Genomic DNA, 14,918 nt, shown 5'->3' with positions numbered 1-14,918 from the left:
ATTTAAATACTATTATCTCTATCTCTCAACTGTTTTTACATATTATAATAGTTGAATCCTATTATATTATATGTGTATATGATATTTTGGAATGTCACAATATATATGTATATTTACATTGTTCAATAAAAATGGTGTTAATATAATATATATATATATATATATATGTAATAATATGTTTCATATTTAAATTACAATATTTAAATATTGAGAGCTAAATCAAATTTGTAAGGAAATTTTTTTTATACTTTTTCATTTTTAAAAATATTTAGTCAATTAAATATATTTTAATTAAAAATATATCATTAATCTATATATTATTTTAGTATATAATTAACATATTCAACTATTATATTTTTGACTATGTGTCATATATTTAAATATAGTATTTAAATTGTTAATATAAATTTTTTTAATACGTATATATATATATATATATATATATATATATATATATATATATATATATATATATATATATATATATATTTACATTGTTCAATAAAAATTTGGTTAATGTAATATTACAAAAGTGTAAATAGTTACTTTATAATTAATGTTTTTTGTTCTATTTTATTTTCGGATTCTATAATGTGTCTATGTTGTTGTAATATAATTTTTATTTTTTATGCAGAGTGTTATCTTATTTTTTTTGTTAAATCCGCAATGTTGTAATATCAATTATACTGACTACCTATAATTGGTACATAGTGGATAATCATATTATAATGATATTATTTTATAAGTTTCTATTGCCATTTTTTAATGATATAAAAAGGTAATATCTAAATTATAAAAATTTATTAAATTATTATTTATGAAACACCAATATGAAAACATTTTAAATAATATTAAAGGTAATATGTATTTAAAGTATAACGATAGACTAAGTGAATTCCAAAACATAATGAAATAAGACAATTAGTTGTATTCTGTCACGTCCCATTAATGTCTGTGCTGAGTCACCACTGTACTCCCATAAATGCGCCGTGCCACGTGTTCTGAGCGTTTGGAAATCCACCAACGAGTCGTGCATGTGCGCCACTTGTCAAAGTGGAAGCTTCTGAAATCAGTGGTGGAGCGCAGGTGTCGTGTAGAGGGACGCTCGTCCGTCTGACAGTGGGTTTTGAACAAAAACAATTTTTCTGGAAAATCTCCCACTCTCTACGCGCACCTTCTTCCCTCCCAAACTCAGACTTTTCCTCTTCTCCTCCATCTCTCTAGAACCTCCCAAACTTCTCTCTACTGTAACTCACCAAGCTCTTCTCCGTTCACGTTTCAGCGCCGTAGGAACGTTCCCTGCACCGCGAGCTCCATTTCAAACCGAACAACTTCCAGTTCTGGTAAGTGTCACTTGGGCGATCGTTTCTGGAGTTCCTGTAAACTGTTTTCAGCTGCATGCAACGGTGTAGGCTAAGCCCTTCCTTTTTCTTTTGGTTAGTTTAGTTGGAGAGCTTAAGAGAAACGTTGAGAGAGCTTCTTTTAGACGAATCAAGATCCACTCATTTAGGACGTTCGCTATTGAATCCGGGTAAGGGAAGCTTATTGTGATTTAATTTATACTGTATGTTGTATGCATGTTCGATATGGATTGAATGCATGAGATGTATGCTGATGTACTAGTTATGAACGATCGCTGTTGCAATTAATGAATATGGTATGCACTGGTTGATTCGTATGTTGATGGTTGCTTGGTATGATTGAATTATGAGAACCTTATAAAGTATGTAATTTGATATTTGGTATAAAGTATGAACTGAAGTATGATAATATGAATTCTGTAATGTATGAGATTTATGGTGGAGATAGATTATAAGATATGAATCGTATGAAAAATCTGGGAAATATAATAGTTCTTACTTTGATAATGCACGCTCGTCAATCGAACGGTCTTCTACCGTTCGGTTTTCCCTGACAATGATTTAGAGTAGAAATTCTTTCATTTGGAAAGGATTCGACTTAAGAACGAGCGTCCCCTTTGGAAATGCTATTTGAGCGTTCGTCCTAATAGCGCTCGGTTTATACCAAGCGTTCGTCTTAAGTAGCGCTCGGTCTTACACTGAGCGTTCGTCCTAAATTGTGCTCGGTCATCTATTAAACGTTCGTCCTAAGTGGCGCTCGGTCTCAGACCGAACGCTCGTCCATTTCCGTAAATCACAACGAACGATAATAACGTTCGTCCTGAATTTCCATAAGCGTTCGTCCATAAATTTAAATAGCGTCCGTTCAATATATTTATTGACGTTCGTCCATGTCTTCTGTGACGTTCGTCCAAAAATTCATTAAAAGCCTATTTTCGCGCTCGGTCATTGACTGGCGGTTTGTACCCTGAATTTAATCGTGTTCGGTTTATTTTATCCAAACAAGTTTGTGATGTATCTATCCATTGGATTCGTTCCAGAGTCATTGAACTTAAATTATTCTAAGTATTTTCCCGATCGTACTAGAGTTAGTTCATTTAACTAATTCAAGAAGTCTTCCTCGGTCTTGCCCTCGACGTTCGTCCTCGTTATGAAGAGGAGTGAACGTTCGTCTTTTTAAGAAAGTGGAACATAGAATGAAAATGTATTCAAGAGGATAAATTAAGATGTGCGAACACTATGAGAACTGAAATTGTGATTTTGGATTTGAACGAGCGTTCCAGGGTGGAACGACTCTTGAATGGATATTGAGATTTGTAAGTATGAACGTGGTAAGCTTAGATGGTGATCCATCCTGATATTCCGTGAGTGCCCGTTCTCAAGTAGAGAGGAGCATGTCATGAGTGGGAATGGCAGGAGGTCTAGTCCATAACTGTAACTTGGACAGAACAGACTAACCTTAGGTGGCTACTGATGAGCATTCTAGTTACCCACCTGAGTGCACGGACGCCTTAGCTACACAGGATTCATACAGTCCGGACGGTCGGTCTAGTATCAGGATTTTGGATTAAATTTATGTATGAATTGAATGTATATGTTGTGAACTTACTTGCTGGAATTGATCTGTATAAAATGTATGTTTTGGTTTGAATTAAATTCAATGAGCTTACCCTGTATCTCTTTCTTGTGTTGTCGTTCGTCCTTGAACCTCCGTCTTGTCTATGCAATGATCATCCGTGTGGATGTGAGCAGATGGAGAGGCGTTACTGGAAGAAACACTGGAAGAAGAAAATTTGGAGGACGCCAACCTCGTAGAAGTAGAAGTGAAGGCCGAACAGTAAGGGCGTTCGGTTTTTAGTTATAGTAGTTAGAATAGCGAGCGGCTGTGAGCGAGCGCTCTTTTGTTGTTTGTAAATAGTTGGACGTTCGGTCATTGTTTTGTAAACCGTTCGTCCTCTTTTATTTTGTGAATGCTCGTTGTTTTATGTACATTAACGGTCGTTCGGCCTCTTTTGTTGTTGTCGTGCACTTTGTTTAAAACTGTTTTGAATTATTAATATATGTGATTATTCTAAGTATATAGTTGATGACTGTATAATTTTGGGATGTTACATATTCAAAAGTAGTTATGTTATAAAAACTATTATACGCTTTCACATTTAAAAATAGTTAGTCAATTAAATCTATTTACTAATAAAAATATTAATATACGTTAAGATATAATTACTTTGAAGGTAAATTTTGACTATTTTAATATTTAAAATACAATATTTCAATATTGAAATCTAAACACGAATTTACAAAGAATTTATTTTTATACTTTTTCGTTTTTAAAAATAGGTAGTCAATAAAATATGTTTTCATTAAAAAAATATCATTAATTTACATCTTATTTTAATATATAATTAATATATTCAACTAACGTAATTTTTGAGTATGTGTCGTATATTTAAATATAGTATTTAAATTGTTTATATAAAATTTGATTTTATATATATATATATATATATATTTGCATTGTTTAATAAAAAATTAATTAATGTAATATTATAAAAGTGTAAATAATTTCTTTACAATTAATAGTTTTTTGTTCTATTTTATTTTTGGATTATTTAATGTGTCCATGTAGTTGTAATATAACTCCTAGTTTTTATGCAGATTATCTGTATTTCTTTTGTTAAATGCAAAATGTTATAATATCAATTATACGTGACTATGTATAATTGGTGCATAGTAGATAATTAATTCATATTATAATGATATTATTCATATTTAAATAATATTCAATATCATAAAATATATTTAATTAATACGTCCTAAAAATAATGGAAAGATTTTCTATTAATTTATCCGAATTATAGAGTCTAATATAATAGTTGCATCTTACATGAATTTATGGTGAATGTATTATGTATAATAATAGTGTTATTGTCTCCTATTTAGAATTTTGTATGGTAGTTCACCGATACTTATTTGTTTGTGCTGAAAATCTTATTTTTGTGATGATCGTATAATGTATGTGTTATACAGAGGCTGAGAGAACGACGTCTGAACCAATACAAGTGAAGAAGGAGGCAGTAGAGAAATGAAGAATGTATGGTAGGATATCTGAGTCGACCGACTGGCAACCCAAACGATCACCAAGGTTAAACAAGTCACACAATAACGAGTTGTCATATGACCATTCCCGAACGATCGTCCACCCGCTAGGCAGAACGATCGTCATATCATATGCTCATCATTGGCGCTTCTAACATCAATCATCCAGCGATCGTCTTTTAGCAATCGTCTGTTGGTTAAACCAAATGGTCAACATTAACTCGCAGGGTCACGACAACCCAGTCAAAGGTAAGAGTCAACAGACGTTCGATCAGTTTTAGTTAAAAAGGATCTTTTAATCCTGATAAACCAAAGAATAAGCGGTTAGAAATATGTGGCCATGATGTCAATAATCGCGGAACCAACTAACCCAATATCAAGTACGACCAAGCGGTTGTGTTTTCCAAGCAGTTAAGTTCTCCAACAACCGGATTTTCAGGTAAACGGTTTATCTTACTACTAGGTTAAATATGAAAAATCAGAAGGAAAAAAGGTACGTTTTTCTGAATATCAAGAGAGAGGAGGAGAATACATTATTTCTTCTATTATTGGGCTGAAAAAGCTATCATTTCCCTTTTTCTAAATTGAGCGTCGGAGTGCCTTCGCAGGTGCCCGCTCATTCTCCCTGAAGAATTCTGGGCAGGAAGAAGACGTAAAGATAACTACATTGTTGGAAGGAGAAGACGTGACTCATCGGATTCGCATCTCGACCTCGACTACTATACCGAAACATTTTGGTGCCCACCGTGGGGCCGAGATTTGATATCCCAAAGAAGACCACAAAAGCTATGGAGGACAACAACACCCGAGATTTGTTCAAGAAACTACAAGCACAGATCGAAGCGCAAGCGCATACCATACGAGAACAACAAGAAATTCAACGGAAACAAACAGAGGAGCTTGCGGCGCTGAAGGCGCAGCGTCCTCCGCCGGAAATATCGGCCTCCAACCGACAGGACGATAATGAAGGAAGCCATCATGGAGGACCATCTGAACCTGTCGGAGGAGGAAGGAAGGGGCCCACCTCTCTACGGCTCACTAACTTGCTTCCATTTACGGAAGCCATCATGCAAGCTCATATGCCATAAAAGCCCCCTCCGACGTTAGAAAGATACGACGGTTCAGCAGACCCCGACAATCATCTCCGCAACTTTATAGATGCCATGGCGTTCTACACGGATAACGATCCCGTTATTTGCAGAGCTTTTTCGTTGTCCCTGAAAGATGAGGCACTCGAGTGGTACCACACTCTTCCTCAAAATTCGGTAGACTGCTTCGCCACCGTAGAAGCTCTCTTTCGAAAACAGTATGCTACCAACAGAAGACCGGAGATGACTCCTGCTGAGCTATTAAACACCAAGCAGGAGAAAGATGAGACCCTGAAGGCTTTCATGCAAAGATACAACGAGACGGCCAGACGTGTAAAGGACGTGAACCACACATTTATAATCAGCAATCTACCCTCGTGTTTACGACCGGAATATTTCGCGGAACAACTGTATGTAGATCCTCCAAAGTCTATGGAGGAACTCCAAGCAACGATCGCGAAATTCATTCGCATTGAGGACCTCAAGAACTCTAGGAAAAAGCAACAGCATGAAAGTCCGAACAATAGTACCAAAAAAGACATAAAACGGTCGTCCAACGACTATAAAACTGATCAACCCCCTCGAAAAGAGTCGGGGTGGACACCCAAATACGATTATTATACATCCCTCAGCGCACCCAGGGCGAAGGTGCTCGAAGAGGCACTACGCGCAGAATTCCTCACCGTTCGACGAAAGGCTACTCCAAAGAATGCTGATGGCAGTAAAGCGTGTCGACTTTCATCCGCGCGGGATATCTCCAAAAATACATAAAGGAGAGAACATCCACTAGAGCGGCAACTCCCAACCGGAAGGAAACCTCCCGGCGAAGTCCCGAACGATCACCTCCCAGGGACGACCGACGAAGGCGACAATCCCGGAGCCAACCCCGACACTCGGAGAGGGAGAGGTCGGTCCGAGGGCGAATCGAAACCATATCCGGCGGCTTCGCAGGGGGAGGAGCATCAGCCTCCACCCGGAAGCGACATTTGAGAAACTTAAAGACGGTGCACATGGTAGATCAACAACCTCGATCCATGCCCAGCATCACTTTTACTTACGATGATTTCCACACTCCCGACCTTGACCACGATGATCCCATGGTCATCACGGCCGAAATATCCCATTACGATGTCAGCAAAGTGCTCGTTGATCAAGGTAGTTCGGTCAATATCTTGTACTGGACCACGTTCCAGAAAATGGATTTATCCGAAGACCTGATAGCCCCTTTCAACGAGTAGATTGTAGGCTTCACAGGGGAAAGAGTCGACACTTGGGGCTACCTCGACTTACAAACTCGACTCAGAACAGGCAGGGAGGCGCGAGAGCTTAGAGTCAGGTTCCTACTAGTAGAGGCAAATACCTCGTATAACGCCTTACTAGAACGACCTTGCTTGAACGCTTTCGGAGCCATCCTGTCCACCCCCCATCTAGTTATGAAATTCCCGATAGAAAGAGGTACCATCTGTACCGTCAGGGCTGATCAGCGAACGGCTCGACAGTTTTACGTCGCCAGTTTAAAGGTCACCCCTTTCATGCCACCTAGAAGAGCCAGAGCAGCCGAAACAGCGACGATCGACTTGGATCCCAGAACCAATGTCGACGAACGTCTCCATCCACAAGGAGACGTCAAAACATTCCAATTGGAAGCAGATGCGTCAAAAACCACGACCATCGGTAGTAGGTTGGCGCTGCATGATGAGCAGGATCTAACGAAAATACTAAGAGCCAACGCTGACCTATTTGCGTGGGTGGCCGCAGATATGTCGGGAATCCATCCAGGGGTGATGGCGCATAAACTGTCGATCTTCAGGGAAGCGCGTCCGGTTGCATAGAAGAAACGACGATTCGGGGAAGAAAAATGAGAGGCCATCCAAGCAGAAGTCAACAAACTGATTAACGCCCAGTTTATCAGGGAAGTAACTTACACCACGTGGTTGTCGAACGTGGTCATGGTCAAGAAGTCGAACGGCCAGTGGAGAATGTGTGTGGACTTCACCGACCTCAACAAAGCATGCCTTAAGGATTCATATCCCCTTCCGAGCATTGATCGGTTGGTAGATGGGGCTTCAGGACATACTATACTCAGTTTTCTTGATGTAGACTCGAGGTACAACCAAATCCCCATGTACGCGCCCGATCAGAATAAAACAACCTTCATTACCGAGCGCGCAAATTACTGTTATGAAGTAATGTCGTTCGGTCTGAAGAATACGGGCGCCACTTATCAACGCCTTATGGACAAAGTCTTCCACCATCAAATCGGCAAATGCATGGATGTCTATGTAGACGACATGGTCATCCGCAATCAATCTGTGGAACAACATTTCAAGGATTTGACAGAAGTTTTCCTCCAAATACGAAGATACAACATGTGACTTAACCCCTCTAAATGCACCATCGGAGTCCCTGATGACAAATTTATGAACACCGAAAAACGGCGCCAAAAACTTGTTTAACCCTCGGCAAGTGTGACCGAATCGTATCAAGTAATAAACTCGGTAAGACCAAGTATCGTTCTCCCAAAGGACTCACGGCCTAGTTAGTTATATGATTTGTTGATTATTTAAGACTTGTAAACAATTGATTGTAGGTTTAAATGCAAAAGACAGTAATTAAACATGTATGCATGAATTTGATCAATGGAAAAGAAGAAATCAAACACTTTAATGAATTAGATGGATGAGTATGTTGTTGGGGTTATCAATTTCATCTTATCCACTCTCATATACTTTTAGGAATTCATTATTCTTTTCATCAATGTTAATGCCACTCTCTAAATCACCTTGCAAGAAGGCCTATCCTTAATTACGAGTTCATACAATTCCTAGCATTCCTAGTAATTAGTTCTGAAGCGCAGGAGCTTAAAGGCAATCAATATGCTATTGGGAGAAATTTCCAGGATCTAGATTTCTCCGTACGTTCCCATATCAACAAAATCAATAATCATGGCAATGAATGAGTTAAACAAAGCAAGCATTAAGCAAAGAGGAAAAACCCTAACTAATGATGAAAGAAAGCATAAGTCTTAAAATAAGATGTTAAAACAAATTCCATATATGAGAGTTTCACAAGACTACATTGATTCCCCAACAACAATACAAGGTTTAGTTCACCATATTCATGGTGAAACTAGATGAATAATAACGGAGGAAAGAAAGATAGAACCCTAGAAAGAGGAGGAGGTAGCCTGAGCATCCACGATCTTCCTTCAAGGGGTGGAAAAGTGAGTGTTTTCTTCGTCTTAGCCAAAGATACAAACCCTAGGACGTTCTAAAGCTTATATACTATTCTAAAATATACAGAAAATTAGGTCCAAGCCCAAAATAGTGCCGCTCAGCGGTAAACTACCGCTCAGCGGTAAACTACCGCTCAGCGGTAAGTGCGTGAGTTGTTTTTCTCCCCTCAGCGGCATTTTCACCCCTTAGCGGAGCCAACGTGGGTTTCTGAGTGGCGCTTAGCGGAGCCAACGGTAGTTTACCGCTGAGCGGTACTTGCGGCTTCTCCTTTTTGCACTTTTTGATGTCTTTTCTGATTCCATCTCTATCCTTCTTCACTTCTTTCACCAAATTCACCTTAAAACCTGAAAAAATATGACCAAAAGCATTATTTCAAGCTAGTTTCTAAGTGTGAAAGGTTGCTTTTAGTATCAATTTTAAGCATGAAAATAACAGTTTTTCAACTGTTATCACAACCCCAAACTTAGAACTTTGCTTGTCCTCAAGTAAACAAGATGTAACTCAATCTTCTACCAATCCATATAATGGTTTACTCATTCAAAAATCCTTTTTTCAAAATAAGTAAAAACTTCAATCAAACTCATGACAAAGATTTCAATCAAGACGTGCACATGCTTTGGTGTTCACAAATTCACTTAATATCCAACAAATGCTATTTCTCATGAATGATCAATCAACTAAGCATGGATGTTCATGTGCTCATGGAATATTTCCTCACTAGGTAAAGTGTTTCACTCAAACACAAGTGTATAAGAGGTAATTACTCATTCACTCTACTATCACAATGTCACATGAATTGACTTTGCCTTTCATTTAACCACAATCAAATAAATTCACAAGCATGCATCATCACAAGGACATTTTCAATGGCTTATAATGTGGCTGAGCTAACAAGAAAATTGGTTTTTCTAGATCACAAAACCCTTGAGTTAAGAGAATCATATAAACACAATCATTCTTACTTTTCCAACTTTCCTTTGCATTGAGCTTTGCTTTTTCTTTTCTTAATTTTCTCTTTTTCTTTTGCTTTTCACATACTTACTTTTTAATTCTTAGCTCAATGCTTTCAATTTCCCTTTCTATTTTCCAACAACCCCAAACTTGAACATTTATCAATGCCACACAATATTTTCTACTTAACTCAAGGTAAAGCTTTTCAATAAGGGTTTTCAAATCATGTTCAAGGCTAAGGGTTCAAAGGATAGAACACAAAGTGCTCTCTTTTAGTGGCTAATTTCATGACATTGGCTAATATAAGGGTTACCAACAAATGGCCTTGATCATATGATGCAAACAAGCAAGTAATTCAATCATAGAAGACTTGGGCAAAGTTATTCATGCTTCCAAAATAATAGCATTCATTCACAAAAACTCTGGAGCTCAAAACCTCACATATAAGCTCATTCACATTTGACATACACATCCTGCTTAGAATCACAATCACAATCACAACATCATGCATTTGTTCACAAAGCTTGTGAATCACCTGTATAAGCATCTAATATGTACATCTCAAAATCAATCCATATCAAAGTATCATCAAGCATCACTTATCAAACAATCACAATCATAAGCAAACCATCATAACAGACAAAGTTTCCAATTGAATACATCAAATCCTATTCTAAAAACAAAAGTGAATAAGTTCAGAACACTAAACCAAATAAAAGCATAAGTCCTGCTCTAGTTATGATAGCATTCATCAGTAAATTGATGGAAACTTAGCCATGCTTAGAATGACTTGGACCTTGCAGACAAAGCTTCAAAAACCGAGAACAGGATTGGTGAAGCGGATTGAAATCAGCAGTGTGGATGCAGCGGAAATTGAGTGAGATTGATTGATGGTTTGTGTGTTTGAGTGGAATGAGTATGTGTGGGAACCTCACAGCTCAGAAGGCCTTCCTACAATGGAAGGAAAAATGTGCTTTTAATTATGGGAAAAAGAATCAATGTAAATTACCTTCCATAAAAGCAAAATGGTAGGTGATCCTTCTTCCTCTTCAATCCTCTTTGCCATGGCTCTAGTAAGAGGTCCAATATGCGTCTTAGATGGTCTTCCATCAGACCCTCCCTCTTGAAATGGATCTGTCCTCATATCTGATTCACCCTGTTGATCATTCCCTGTGAAAGGAATTAAATCGCAGATGTTAAAAGTATGACTGACACCATAACTTTCAGGGAGATCTAAGATGTATGCATTATCATTTATTCTTTTGACCACCTTGAATGGACCATCTCCTCTTGGACTAAGTTTGGATTTCCTTTGAGAGGGAAATCTTTCCTTTCTCAAATGAAGCCAAACTAGGTCTCCTTCTTCAAAAACTATTTTCTTTCTCCCTTTGTTGTTGTAGTCTGCATATTTTTTAGTTTGTTTTTCAATTTGGATTTTGACCTTCTCATGTAACTTCTTGATGAACTCTGCTTTAGAATTACCTTCTTTATGAAAAAAAGAAGATGATTCTGGAAGAGGTAGTGAATCAAGAGGTGTGATAGGGTTAAAGCCATAAGCAACCTCAAAAGGAGAAAGATTAGTAGTTTTGTGGACTACTCTATTATAAGCAAATTCAATGTGAGGTAGATCACTAGTGCAGCGAGGGGCTTTTACCGCGGTTGATTTTCACTATAGGTCGCGGTTCATGAACCGCGGCATATCCAGCCGCGGTAGTAAGTCAGGCACTTTATGCCGCGGTTCTAACCGCGGTATATAGGCTGCGGAATATGCCGCGGTTGTCAAGGGAACCGCTGCCTAAATTCATTTTTTTTTAAAAAAAAAATTAAAAAAAAAATTAAAAAATGCACTATATGCCGCGGTTCAACCGTGGCATATAGGCCGACGAGTATGCCGCGGTTAGTGTCAAAACCGCGGCCATATGTCTCGTTTTTAAAAAAAAAACGAAGCACTATATGCCGCGGTTGTGGTTAGAACCGCGGCATATTCCCCTTATATGCCGCGGTTGTGGTTAGAACCGCGGCATATTCCCCTGCAGTTTTTTAAAATTGCAGGTCTGTTTTTGTGATATCCACTACCACAAAAACAGACCTGCATATAAAAACATTTACAGAAATTCAATTTCAACATAACAAACACATGTTCAAATGTATTTCAACATCAAATAAAGTAGAGAGTCTAAGAAAATTCTATCTAATCAAATGCATTGTTTAAATCTAAATCTAAGAGCTATTGTATAATCTAACTATATACTTCGCAGCAGCGTTCCTAATGAATAGTAGTGACTTCTCAGGAACTGGTGTAGTAGTCTTGAATCTCTGCAAAAGACAATTCATTTTAATTAGTGTATATGAATTCAACATTTGTTAAAAAATCAAAATTTGTTAAAGTTAAATATTACCGTTTCCCAGCTTCTTGTGATGTGAGAACGAACAATATGGGTCATCCAATACATTACATAGTATCCACACTCATATGACCCATTTTGTCTGTTACACTACAATATATCATCACAGTTGATAATAGTTAGTGAATAACATTTGTTATAAAACAATTATAACAAAGTATGACTTTAGCATATGTCAAACCTTGAGAGAAATCCAAGCAATCTTTCTACTCTTAACAATTGATCTCCCGTCCATCATCATACTTGCTGGAATAGAACTGTATATAAAAAAATGTTTTAGCATTCAGTTATATAACAAAGAAAGTCCAAACATTGAGGTTCTTACCAATCAATTGCTTGTCTGAGTTGTGTGGGAGGAGGCCTGTGCAATGAGCAGAACCACAAAGCATAGTTGTCTTGCACAGACATAACAAGAAGTTGCCAATGGCGCCTGAAATTCATAATAACGTAACTATTAAATATTAAAATCACATATGGAACATTATTATGTTAACAAAGTTCACTTACCCGGATATATAAGGCAAAAAGTATATTTTCTTGCCCCTTCGAAAACTGCTTATCATTCTCGTGTTGATATGATCAAAATCATTTGATTCATGAATGTCTTGGGGATCAATGAATCCATAATCATCAGAACGCCCCAACTTATTAGTGACCCCAGACATATACCTGAAATCAAAAATTAACTTTGATATAAGGATACTTGATATATAAATCAATTTTATATATAAATAATTGGTCATAGACTTACATCGTCCATAGTTGAATAATTGAAATATTCAACTCTTGTGTTCCCGACGCAAGCTCACGGACATCTTGGCTATTAAGGTATATTGGGACCTCAGAGCCATGCCCAAATACATTAGCATCATACTGAACCTCCAAAGGCTTATCATCAAGGATGTCAGCAAGTAGATGCAATGAAGAAAGAGGGTCATCCTCAGATAGAGGAATCTTCTGTTGTTCCTGCGTCTGTTGTTACATGAAAAGATAAGATAAGTTTTGACATCAAAAACCTTTAAAATTGAGAAGTGTAAAGAAGAATTTCATACCGAGGGGTCAGAAACTGCTTTAACCAAAAATTTAGGCCAAGTGATAAACGACTTATATGCTTGTTCCACAGTGAAAATCTCTTCCGTGGACAGTGGAACCGAGGCATCTGGCATAATCATTTCATCCACTGAGACCTTCACCTCATCCTCTAATAGTTGCATACCATGACATACAGTCGCTGACCTAAACTCTGTTCCACGAGCTACCAGCATCATCTCATCTTCTTCTAAAATGTATAGCAGACATGGACTACCATCGTCCATGTCATCCTCTGGGATGGCTGATGCGGAACAACTTCCTTTGCCGCTTCTCCCTGTCAGAGTAAATGTTAGATTATACAAGAGATAGAAATAATTGCACATAAATGTTTATTAAGTTTACCTGTGGGAGGGGGAGGGACCACATGTTCCTCTATAGGAGACTGCATCGGGCGCATGCTCTGAAACTGCTCCTGGTAGAGCATCTGGAATTCAGCCCTCACCTCGGCCCTGATCTCCTGCATAAGGTCTTGTCGGACCTTTTTTGTGATCTCTTCTGTCATCCTTTGTGTATCGCTGTACGAATATGAAGGCTGACGAGAAGAGCTCCCAAAATAATCCGTAATGCCTACTCCAGGACCTGCAGCACGTACACGTCCAGGGTGCTCAGGTCGTCCAATTGCAGCAGCAAGAATATCCTGGCGACCCTCTGGAGTGAATTGGCCTTGGGAGCTCTGCTCAACCAAGGCGTCCTGTAACATTACAAAACACCATTATTCTTTAAATAGTTTAATGTAGTATGTATAATGACAATATTCATTATTTTAGGAACAGTGATAACTTATAATTTTAGAAGAAATCTCTCGTGCAGTGTCGGAAGAGTAGGTGCCCGATGGTCGCATACGGGCCAACTTCCATTTCTCATGTCTAGACGGTGGAGAAGGAGGCTGAGGAGGGCTACCACTCTGAGATGGTGGTATAGCATCTGCCTTTTGCTTGAGGATTTTCTCCTCAAGCTTCCTATACCCACCACGAGATAATAGGTGGGGGTTTTTGTTCTTAGCACTTGTTCCTTGTGCTTTGCTTCTAATTGCCTGTCACATACACATTAATTAATGAGTTCATATGATATATATTTGTTAATGAGGAATTGAATAATATGAACTACACTAACCTGCCATTCCTCTGACATCCGACTCTCTTTAAAAACCCGCCAAGTCTCCTCATCAATGGACTTATATGCATTACATGGAGTTTTATGTTTAAGGTGTCCAAAGATGTACCTTGATGTCAACTTGCTTTTAAAGTTTCTGAAATTTTCTGCAACAGTTGACAAACACTTATTTCTAAGTGTTGGGACATTTGGAATGTCAAATGTCATCTGAAAAAAACATAATAAAGTTGTATTAGTACAAAATTATCAATATAAACAAATTATAATTCAAATGCTATTAACTAACTTACCAATATATCTTGCCAAATAATGTTCCGATCACCCTCGGACACATGATCAAAAGATGGAATGAGAATGCTAATCTTATCACGTGCCACTACTCCAAGGTATGATCGGAAGTCATCTGCATTGGGGCCAGTTGCCACACCCGTGGTGACATTCACATTCACCGGAGTTCTTTCACCACTATTTTTCCTGATTAATAGTTGTTTCATCCTAGTGGGTCCTCTAGTGGATCTGGGTGGGGGAGCCTCATCCCCTGAAGGATGTGGATGATCAGCCATATATCTGTCA

At 38.0% G+C, this 14,918-nt stretch overlaps 2 protein-coding genes across 2 annotated transcripts; one reads left to right on the top strand and one right to left on the bottom strand.

The window, feature by feature from the left end:
• The first annotated feature begins 5,623 nt into the window (after positions 1–5,623).
• On the top strand, positions 5,624–6,319 carry LOC108321175 (uncharacterized). Its single transcript, XM_017552843.2, has one exon. It carries the CDS (start codon positions 5,624–5,626, stop codon positions 6,317–6,319), a length of 696 nt encoding a protein of 231 aa, XP_017408332.2.
• A 5,471-nt stretch (positions 6,320–11,790) lies between these two features.
• On the bottom strand, positions 11,791–13,203 carry LOC128196576 (uncharacterized). Its single transcript, XM_052877965.1, has 7 exons — positions 13,193–13,203; positions 12,892–13,112; positions 12,648–12,809; positions 12,466–12,570; positions 12,322–12,397; positions 12,135–12,230; positions 11,791–12,051 (listed from the first exon to the last, which is right to left on the bottom strand). Coding segments are annotated over exons 2-7 (537 nt in total). The 5' UTR covers positions 12,894–13,112; positions 13,193–13,203; the 3' UTR covers positions 11,791–11,955.
• Positions 13,204–14,918: the final 1,715 nt, after the last annotated feature.

The sequence above is a fragment of the Vigna angularis genome, chromosome 5 (assembly GCF_016808095.1).
Source record: "Vigna angularis cultivar LongXiaoDou No.4 chromosome 5, ASM1680809v1, whole genome shotgun sequence".
NCBI classification, from domain to species: domain Eukaryota; kingdom Viridiplantae; phylum Streptophyta; class Magnoliopsida; order Fabales; family Fabaceae; genus Vigna; species Vigna angularis.
Note: the sequence above shows the minus strand (reverse complement) of the source record. Positions and strands in the feature narration are given on the sequence as shown.

What these genes read in the sequence shown, in the direction of transcription:
- LOC108321175 (XM_017552843.2), top strand. Translation starts at nt 5,624, where the DNA reads ATGGCGTTCTACACGGATAACGATCCCGTTATTTGCAGAGCTTTTTCG.
- LOC128196576 (XM_052877965.1), bottom strand. An exon ending in TTGCTTGGATTTCTCTCAAG is followed by an intron (nt 12,231 to 12,321) that starts GTTTGACATATG and finishes GATATATTGTAG; the next exon opens with TGTAACAGACAAAATGGGTC. An exon ending in TCACAAGAAGCTGGGAAACG is followed by an intron (nt 12,052 to 12,134) that starts GTAATATTTAAC and finishes TGTCTTTTGCAG; the next exon opens with AGATTCAAGACTACTACACC.